Source organism: Rhincodon typus, chromosome 39 (assembly GCF_021869965.1).
Source record: "Rhincodon typus isolate 14 chromosome 39, sRhiTyp1.1, whole genome shotgun sequence".
Lineage (NCBI taxonomy): Eukaryota > Metazoa > Chordata > Chondrichthyes > Orectolobiformes > Rhincodontidae > Rhincodon > Rhincodon typus.
The window spans coordinates 10,609,939-10,619,944 of record NC_063370.1 but is presented as its reverse complement, the minus strand read 5'-3'; the positions used below and the strand labels follow the sequence as shown (position 1 = coordinate 10,619,944).

General features: G+C 43.9%; 1 protein-coding gene across 1 annotated transcript; it reads left to right on the top strand.

The window, feature by feature from the left end:
- Positions 1 to 1,468: 1,468 nt before the first annotated feature.
- On the top strand, positions 1,469 to 4,448 carry LOC109926906 (N-acetyllactosaminide beta-1,3-N-acetylglucosaminyltransferase 2-like). The gene has a single exon (XM_020526771.2). It carries the CDS (start codon positions 1,479 to 1,481, stop codon positions 2,706 to 2,708), a length of 1,230 nt encoding a protein of 409 aa, XP_020382360.1. The 5' UTR covers positions 1,469 to 1,478; the 3' UTR covers positions 2,709 to 4,448.
- Positions 4,449 to 10,006: the final 5,558 nt, after the last annotated feature.

The window sequence follows — 10,006 nt, the reverse complement described above, 5'->3', positions numbered from 1 at the left end:
CAACGGATCACCGCATTCCATCCACTCAACCCAAGAATTCCCCAATAACCTCAAGAACATAAAAATCAGTGATGAGGAGATTATGGTATCCTTTGTGTCACAGCTTTATTCACATCAATTGACATCCCACTAACCAAAGAAACACAGGCCACATTACTAGAGGAACAGGAATGCAGGCCAGCAGCTCCATCAGTAATAACAACATACTGAAACTACTAGACTTGTGCCTCACCACACACTTCGTCTTTAGTGGTCACATATACAAACAGATCAATGGCACACCCATGGGGTCACTCACCTATAGACTCATTGCAGAGGCAGTCATGCAAAGACTAGAACACACCACCCTCCCCCACATTCAACCTAAACTGTGGATCCGATACATAGACGACACATTTGTAATTATTAAACGCAACAAACTAGAAGAGACCCACTACCTCATCAACAATGTATTCGCGGAGATGAAATTCATGAAAACTGGAAATGACACTACTCACCATAACCGTCTGAATAGTATAAATTCCAAGTGGAGTAAAATAACCGCTTCATTGGAGGCCTCACTAACGATGTTACCTAGCATGGTGACGAAACGTCTTTACGAAAACAAGTCAGCTTGGCGAGCAAGTCAACAACCTCATCATGGCCAATCTTTTACTTCAACTCCTAGCTTCCTGCCATATCCATTACAATTTAAAAATGTCTTAAATATACTCAATGACTGAAAATCCACAGCTCCCCAGCGTGGAGAATTCTGAATTTGCAATCCTTTGTGTGAAGAAATTCCACCTCTCAGTCTGGTATGGATGATCCCTTTCTCTGGAATTACAATCCTTTAGCTCTTGATTATCCATACAGGCTGGGGTAGTGTACTGCCAGAGTCAACCCTGTCCTGGCCCTTAAGAAATGTCTTTATTTTGTTGAGTTCAAGTCAGATTCTTAGCACTTCTAAGCAATAGAGACCATATGGTCCTAAACTACCATTTTAATGCAGATCTGAGGCACAGGAGCCAAAAGGTCATCTCCCCTCCCCTCTGGATTCCAGTGTGATCACCATATACCGAGGGGCAAATATAAATTAGACTTGCATTCTAATGCACCATTTGGATGCTGAGTGGGTGGGGTATGTATTCCAGTCCTGTTGTCTAAACCCCTCCACAGTCTCACCTGTAACCTCCTCCAGTCCCACTACCCTCTGAGATATCTGTGCTTCTCTAACCCTGGCCTTCTGAGTATCCCTGCTTTCCACTGCTCTGCCATTGGGCCCTGAGCTTTGGAAATCCCACTCTGCATCACTTGATTTAAGACATTCTTTAAAACCCTAGCACTACTGCAGCTGCGCCCTCCATGGACTTGTTGTAGAAATTTTGTTTTGGAAAGGTTCCTTTTACTGTGCTATATAAATTGAAATTGTTGTTGTACATTTGGATGAGAACTTTGTTCTAATGCTTTCTCATTCCCATTTCAGGTTAAAGAGGGGAATGGCACACTCCAAGCTACGCCTAGCAGTGATGGCTCTGTTAGGTCTTTGTATGCTCCATGTTCTTCTGAGTTGGCATTCTAAAGACCTGATGCAAGCTCCTGTGCAGAAAGTATACGTCTACAATTATAGCCTGAACATTACAAACGTCTCCTATCCCAGCCTGGCCACTAATGAACGCGAGATCTCTCTGATCAACATTTCTTCCAGTTTCAGGAGATTTATCCCCGAGAAGAACAGTTTCTGGAACCACAGGCAGCACCAGATGTTGCAGCTGCTCGACCGCCTGTTGCTCAATGGCACCTCCTCCTACAGCCCCTCGTCAAACTGCATCGAGGCCGGGATGGGGCCTGCGGTGCTCGAGGCCTACTCCTTCTCCGAGTCCCACGGGGACTTCCTGCGCTACATGAACTGCAAGGACTACCTCCAGCGAATCAACCACCCAGACAAGTGTGATAATAGCACCTTCTTGCTCCTTGTGATCAAGTCCATAGCCGCGAACTTTGAGAGAAGGCAGGCCATCCGCGAGACCTGGGGTAAAGAGGGCACCGTGGACGGTGTCCAGGTCCGTACCATCTTCCTCCTGGGCTCGGCGTCCAACGTGGGCGATGGCCCTGACCTCTGGAGGCTGCTGGAATTGGAGGACAGGCTGTACGGGGATCTCCTCCAGTGGGAGTTCAAAGACACTCTGTTTAACCTCACCTTGAAGGACTACCTGTTCCTCAAGTGGGCCACAGTCCACTGCCCGCACGTCCGGTACATCTTCAAGGGGGATGACGACGTGTTTGTTAACACACCCGTCATGGTGGCGTACTTGAAGTCACTGAGCAACAAAAGCAGCCAGCTGTATGTTGGACAGACCATCGTGAATGCCACGCCACTCCGAGACAAGAAAAGCAAGTACAGCGTTCCCAAATCCTTCTACGATGGGGCCTACCCAGCTTACGCTGGTGGTGGGGGGTTCCTGTACTCGGGGAACCTGGTCAGATCGCTCTACATCATTTCTCACTATATCCCATTCTTTCCCATCGATGACGTTTTCACTGGGATGTGCTTCATGGCACTCGAGGTCAGCTCACTGCATCACCCGGGCTTCCAGACATTTGACATCGAGCCCAAGCACCGAAACAATCCCTGCGCCCACACCAAACTGATCCTCGTCCATCAGCGCAGCCCCAGGCAAACCACCCTACTCTGGAGAGCTCTGCACAGCCCAGACCTCAAGTGCTAGTGTCTTCCCCCACCCATGCCTCCAGCCAAGGAGACGATCATCCTTTCCCCAAAGCATCAGCTGTGAAGTGGTTTTCTGAAAGATTCCCACTGACTCCCACTTTGTTTTCCTCCCTGTCAGAGCTGCAGATTCCTGAAAATAGGAGAAATTTTCCACTCTCTGAAAGCTGATGGTATAAAAGACATGCCTGCAAAAGGTGTAGCTCAAGCTAACAGGGTGTGGCTGCTTCAAGATCAATCAGATACTCTTCAGCTCTTCCAGTTCTGATGAAAGGTCGTCCAACTCATATGATAACTTTCTTTACAAGCGCTGCTTGCTCTGCTGAGAGGCGGCAGCATTTTTTGCAATTAGAGGTATAATTGGGAAGCAAATGGTATACAACTGGGAGTACACTTTCTATGTGATATAAGAGGCAAATCTGGGATGCCTTGTTGCACAGTGGTAGTGTCCGTACCTCTGATCCAGGAAGCCTGGACTCAAATCCTACCTGCTCCAGAGGTATGTACTAACATCTCTGAATAGGTTCATTGGAAGATCTCTTAGGAGAACACGTTATTGTGTAGGGGCTCTTGTGGTGCAATAGTAGTGTCTCCACTCTGAGCCAGGAGGCCTTGATTCAAGTCCCTGCTGCACTAGAGGTGTGTCATAACGTCTCTGATCAGGTTGATTTTTTAAAAAAGTGTGCTGTTATAGAATGTTTCTGGGTGGTCTTGTGGTGCAGAGGTAGTGTCCCTGCCTCTCGGTCTGAAGCACTAGGTTTGAGTCCCACATCAGGCTATGATGGCTATGGCAGGAGCATTTGTGATATGGTCTAAACTGGTAGTTAGCCTGGGAGTTCTTCCCACTTCTTAATAAAAAGAGGAATAAAAACCACCAGCTTAAGGAAGAAGAGATAACACAGTATGGATCTGGAGGAGCACAGGAGGCTAGGCAGCATCAGAGGAGCAGGAAAGTTGATGTTTCGGGTCGGGACCCTTCTTCAGAAAATAGCTTAAGGAAGAATCTTTGAAAAGGTTGTGTCCTTCAAGACAGGCTGAATTGAACTTGCTGCCTGCCTGCTTCTTGGCTTTTTGTAGAGTCACCGGCTCCCTGTCTGGCCTATGTTTGTAGTTCATCAAAGAAATCATGTGGCTCAGTAGGCAGCTAACCTGTCTATGAGGTAGAAGCTTTGGGTTCAAGATCCATTCAGGATGCGGCTCAAACAGGTAGAAAATTCTTTCCACCATTTCAAGGGCAATCAGGGATGGGTGAAGAAATTATAGCCTTGTTAGGGATGTACTGTCCAAAGAACCAAATGACCCTGTACTTTGATTGAGAAGAGTTTTTGACACCAGCTTCTCTGCCCTTGTGCAGCCAGATGGGGTGCAGGCAAGGGAAAAATTAGATTTCTCTCAGTTGTGTGACGGGTCCCCCTCAAGTAACGTTTCCTATATATCTCACCTCTTGGTCGATAATGGCCATCTGCTTTTTGGCCATTGAACCAATGTACTAGGGAGGGTCCAACATCCTGAGAAGGATAAATAAGTGGCTGGGTAGGTTCAGTGAAAGGAATACCTAGATGTTCATCATCTGTGAGATTACGCTCGGGAGAAATGAATGAGTCACCAAGAAGGAGGTTTATAAAGATTTTGATGCTGAACTGCACCAAACCAGTGACAGAATGTGACCAGAGATTACCAAAGGTTTTTTTTTGTTATTTGTTAATTAAATTGATTATTTGATTAAAATCTGTGTATTTTATCAAGTCTGCTTATCGATGTCTTACTTGAATATTTATATTATTCAATGGAGACCATTTACAGTCACTAAAAGTACAAGCTAATCACAGGCAAATCGTACATAAAAATGAACATTTCACTTTCAATAATTGACACAACAAACATATGGCCTGCGGTGTTGCATTACATGTGGTTCCAAAGTTCTCCAACTCAGCACCTGGTACATAAGATTTCTCACTTTTTCAGCTAAAGTGAATCAGTTTCAACCAGCGCTGTATTTCATTCAAGTCCCTGGAGATAGTTGTCACTTGAACAGTACTGTCCTGCAGAACTGCCTTAATGCGGCTAATGAGTATCTTGATGGTAACATATCCAAACCAAAGCAGCAGCAAAACTCTTCAATTCCCAGTCTTTGCTGCAAAACTTGTTCATATGGCTTCTTGTAAATGTGTACTCTGTCTCTCTCTCTCTCTCTCTCTGTTCTTCCCCTTTGCAGCAGTTTTTATGCTAAAGATCACTGCTCCATTATCAAAAACTGTCGGAGTAAGGACTTTATTTCAGATGTTTGACAAGTCATTTCATTTTACTGGAAGGTGGAGACACCCCTCTCAAAAATAAACTCCTCAATTCACGAGGCTCTATCAAGTCCCTTTGTTTGGCTGCCCACACTTTGTTAATATTTTAAACTCAAGCTATTGAAACAAATGGGAGGAGACTGTGGTTTAGCAGTTTACTCCCATCCCTAAATGTCCTAGAAAAGATGTCTTTTCTTGCCTGGGCTCATTCAGATAGCAGTTAAGGTTCCACCACATTGCTGTGTCTCTGTGGTCATGTAGTGTGAAGACAGCGGATTTTCCTCCCTAAATGACATGAGTTATTATGATAAATTGGCAGTTTCATGGCCATGATTGCTTGATGCTAACTTTTCTAAAAAAAATTGACAGAATTGAAATTCAATTCCGGTGTAAGATTTGATTTCTCAGGATCCAAGTCATTAGGGCAGTAAAATGATCATTTTACAAACATACATTCTCTAAAATAAAAAGGACTACAAATGAAAACAGACACAAAGTCAGTGAAATATACAATCTTTAATATTACTTTTATTATTAATATCTTCACATTCCATCACAGCAACAACTGGCTGTTGCCTGCACTGCTGAAATAAGTCACGTTTGAATGGGTTACGCACTTGCAGAATACCTGATCAAAGTGCATGGCATTCTCGTGGCTTCCCTTCAGAGTAATTTCTGTAGTTACAAAGCTGTGTTCAAGAAACCATAGGTCACAACTCGAGAGAGCTTAGATTCCCAATACATGAGACAGCCTTCGTGCCACATGTTTGAAATTCCAGAGACTCTCCCTAGCTCTAGAAACTTTGTGTTAAAATCACTCAAGAACTTCTGTCTTTCTTCAGAAGACACACGACACCAAGTTATAGGCCAACAGGTTTATTTGAAATCACAAGCTTTCAGAGCACTGCTTCTTTGTCAGGTGACAAAGGAACAGTGCTCCGAAAGCTTGTGATTTCAAATAAACTTGTTGGACGATAACCTGGTGTCGTGTGATTTCTGACTTTGTTCACTCCAGTCCAATACCGGTACCTTCACATTCTTTTATCTTGAGCTCAAAAATACTTTTAGTTGCCTGTCTGAAGGAATGAAACACAATGACACAAGGGGGCTTAATTTGACTATTATTGTGATAGAAAGGTATTTAATTCAGCTCTACAGCCAGTAAGAATTAAATCTAGAAGATTGGAGACATTGCACCAACCCCAACATTAGCTAGAACCCCTGTATAAAAAGACACCTTCAGTCATTACCTTTACTGTGCTTCAGAACCAGCGTTACCAACCAACACCCTTAACACTAACGTGAGATTGCACATTTTTTCACTGTCTTTTGATTTTTATTTTTTAAAAAAGCAATGATTAAACATGCAGCTATAACGTTATTTTGTAACAGCATTTTTGAAGATAAATTTGAAACTGGGATTTGTTCTGCTGCTTCTAGTTCAACACTCAGTGTGAACATTAGTTGATAATCAAACCCTTTTTCTGCTCCGAGTCCCACATCAACGAAACAGCTCTCAATTCTACAGCTATGCTATCATCTATCAGATCTCCTTAGAGTTATATGTTAACAGCTGCAAAACACACTGCTAGTGTGCCAAAAAATCAAAGCAGGATTCAGGGGAATTTCATATTGACAACAGTTTTCTGATAGAAAGTTTACAACATCACTGGCCAACTTAAAACGGAAAACGAGAGTCAAAAAGGAACGAAGTGTTTTGATGTTAGTAGTTCACAGTGCAGAGTTCTACCAGCATTGTTAATAGGGAGGTCAGGTACTGCAGACAAGGAAGATTGTAAAGAGACCTGGGGAATTTTTGTGATAATTGTTTCCGTTCAGGCAAAATAGACCTTTGTCCAGTACACAAACCAGATTAAGTCTTTTAGGAAGAGAAAATCTGTGTTTATAAACAAATTACACATACAGACAGGAAGACGAGGTGGGCTGTGGTGAGCAAAATAGTACGCTTGTTGGAAAGTCCTTCATCGATAATTGTAGTAAGACTCTTTAAGAAAATGGTTCAAATCATATCTGCCATTTGTGCTAAGTGCTGTAGGGAATCCTTAAAGCCAGCTTGTTTGTGTCATTTTGTGTGCCAGCAATGTCTCCTTTCAATGGCGACAGCAGAACCCAGAGAGGCAGGCAAAAGAATTGAGCAAATTTCCAGAGGTGTCAACAACTTGTGCAGTCTGTAATTTGCCACAGGTCAGCAACATTGAGCAGAGTTCTGACACCACAAACCAACAATTAGGTCTGCATGAATGTGGAATCTTCTGTAATATCAATGGTGCTAGGCTCTAGCCAAATAATCACCAGCTTGCACCACGCCCTCTGAGTTACATTAACGGTGGCCATCAAAGGAGACCAGCCACTTCCATAACACTAACACAGTAATCCATTGTGTAATGAAATGACTTGCAATACACAGAGTCCGTCAATACTGCAGGATACAGGGTTTTTGCTGGAGTGGGACTTGCAGCGACAAACTTCTGACTTGGACTCGATAATGTAATAGGATAGTGCATTAACATTACTCAATTTACTGCTCTGAGGAAAGAGTGCGATGAGACAGGTCGATGGAGTATTGGAAATGGAGGAGAGCATGGAGCCTGCGCTAAGAGTGAATGTCTGTGCCTTGTGATCACGGTATTGTGGAAGTGAAACCCCTCCACGAAGCCATTGATTGCACAGCTAGAATTTACAGTCCTATGTCCTTTTTTGTTATGAACTCAGCAAAGAAAGCAGCCAGCATCTCTTGGGAGATGAATACATCCTGCTGTATAACATTACATTGTTACAGAATACTTCACAGTTTGACATTAGAGCTGCTTACCATAAAGTACACACAACATGGGAGAAATGTGAGAGGGGTTAGGGTGGTGTGAATCACCCACAAAGACATACTTTCACCGAGCTGACACCTCCCCCCCGCATACTTCCTCTTAAAATTGTGAAGTTCAATCTAGAGCACTGGCCTACTGGGTTGGTTCCCGCAGATTGGAAAACAGCCAATGTTACGCCACTGTTTAAAAAAGGAAGTAGACAAAAAGCAGGTAATGAGAGGCCAGTTAGCTTAACTTCAGTAGTGGGGAAAATGCTTGAATCTATCATTAAGGAAGAAATAGCAAGACATCTGGATACAAATTGTCCCATTGGGAACACCCAGCATGGGTTCATGAAGGGTAGGTCATGTTTAACTAATTTGGTGGAATTCTTTGAGGACATTATTTGCATGGTGGACAATGGGGAACCTATGGATGTGGTGTATCTGGATTTCCAGAAGGCATTTGACAAGGTTCCACACCAAAGGCTACTACATAAGGTAAAGTTGCACGGTATTACAGGTATTGTATTGGCATGGATAGAGGATTGGTTGACCAGTAGAAAGCAAAGAGTAGGGGTAAATGGGTGTTTTTTTGGTTGGCGGTCAGTGGCTAGTGGTGTGCCTCAGGGATCAGTGTTGGGACCTCAATTGTTTACAATTTACATAGATGATTTGGAGTTGGGGACTAAGTGTGGTGTGTCAAAATTTGCAGATGACACTAAGGTGAGTGGTAGAGCAAAGTGTGCAGAAGACACTGAAAGTCTGCAGAGGGATATAGATAGTCTGAGTGAGTGGGCAAAGGTCTGGCAGATGGAGTACAATGTTGGTAAGTGTGAGGTCATCCATTTTGGTAGGAATAACAGCAAAATGGACTATGTTTTAGATGGTAAAAAATTGCAGCACGTTGCTGTGCAGAGGGACTTGGGTGTCCTTGTGCATGAATCGCTGAAGGTGGGATTGCAGGTGAAGCAGGTAATTAAAAAGGCAAATGGAATTTTGTCTGCCATTGCTAGAGGGATGGAGTTTAAAAACAGGGAGGCTATGCTGCAGCTGTATAGGGTCCTGGTGAGGCCACACCTGGAGTACTGTGTGCAGTTTTGGTCTCCTTACTGGAGAAGAAGGGATATACTAGCACTGGAGGGGGTGCAGAGGAGATTCACTCGGTTGATTCCAGAGTTGAGAGGGTTGGATTATGAGGAGAGACTGAGTAGACTGGGATTATACTCATTGGAATTCAGAAGAATGAGGGGAGATCTTACAGAACATATAAGATTATTAAGGGAATAGATAAGGTGGAGGCAGGAAGGTTGTTTCCGCTAGCAGGTGAAACTAGGACTAGAGGGCATCGCCTCAAAATAAAGGGAAGCAGATGTAGGACTGAGGTCAGGAGGAACTTCTTCACCCAAAGGGTTGTGAATCTGTGGAATTCCCTGCCCAGTGAAGCAGTTGAAGCTACCTCACTGAATGTTTTTAAGGCAAGGCTAGATACATTTTTGAACAGTAAAGGAATTAAGAGTTATGGTGCGGGTAAGTGGAGCTGAGTCTCAAAAAGATCAGCCATGATCTTATTAAATGGCAGGACAGGCTCAAGGGGCCAGATGGCCTACTCCTGCTCCTAGTTCTTATGTTCTTTTCCCAGAGTGCTCACTCCACGATGCAGAGGCAGTGGTGTAGTGATAATCCAGAGGCCGAGGCTAATGATCTGAGGGTTTGGGTTCAACACCCACAATGGCTGATGTTGAAATTTAAAATTTAATAAGTATGTCTGAAATTAATCTCATTAATGGCGACCAATAAACTGCTAACCATTAGTTCACTAATGTCTTTTAAGGTTGGAAATCTGCCATCCTTAGCCTGTGTGGCCTTCATTTAACTCCAGTGAAATGGCAGACTCTTAGATGCCTTCTGAAATTATAGAATCATAGAATGCAGAGAGTGTGGAAGCAGGCCATTCAGCCCATTGAGTCCAGAGTAACCGTCCGAAGAGCATCCCAACCAGACCCATCCCCCCCAACCCTATTCCTGTAACCCTACATATCCCTTCACTAACCCATCTGGCCTGCACATCCCTGAGCACTACACGGCATTTTAGCATGGCCAATCCAACGAACCAGCACATCTTTGGAGTGTGGGAGGAAACCAGAGCACCCAAAGGAAACCCACACAGACACAGGGAGAATG

Bases quoted from the DNA above. Each gene is read 5' to 3' on its own strand.
- LOC109926906 (XM_020526771.2), top strand. From the start codon at position 1,479: ATGGCACACTCCAAGCTACGCCTAGCAGTGATGGCTCTGTTAGGTCTT.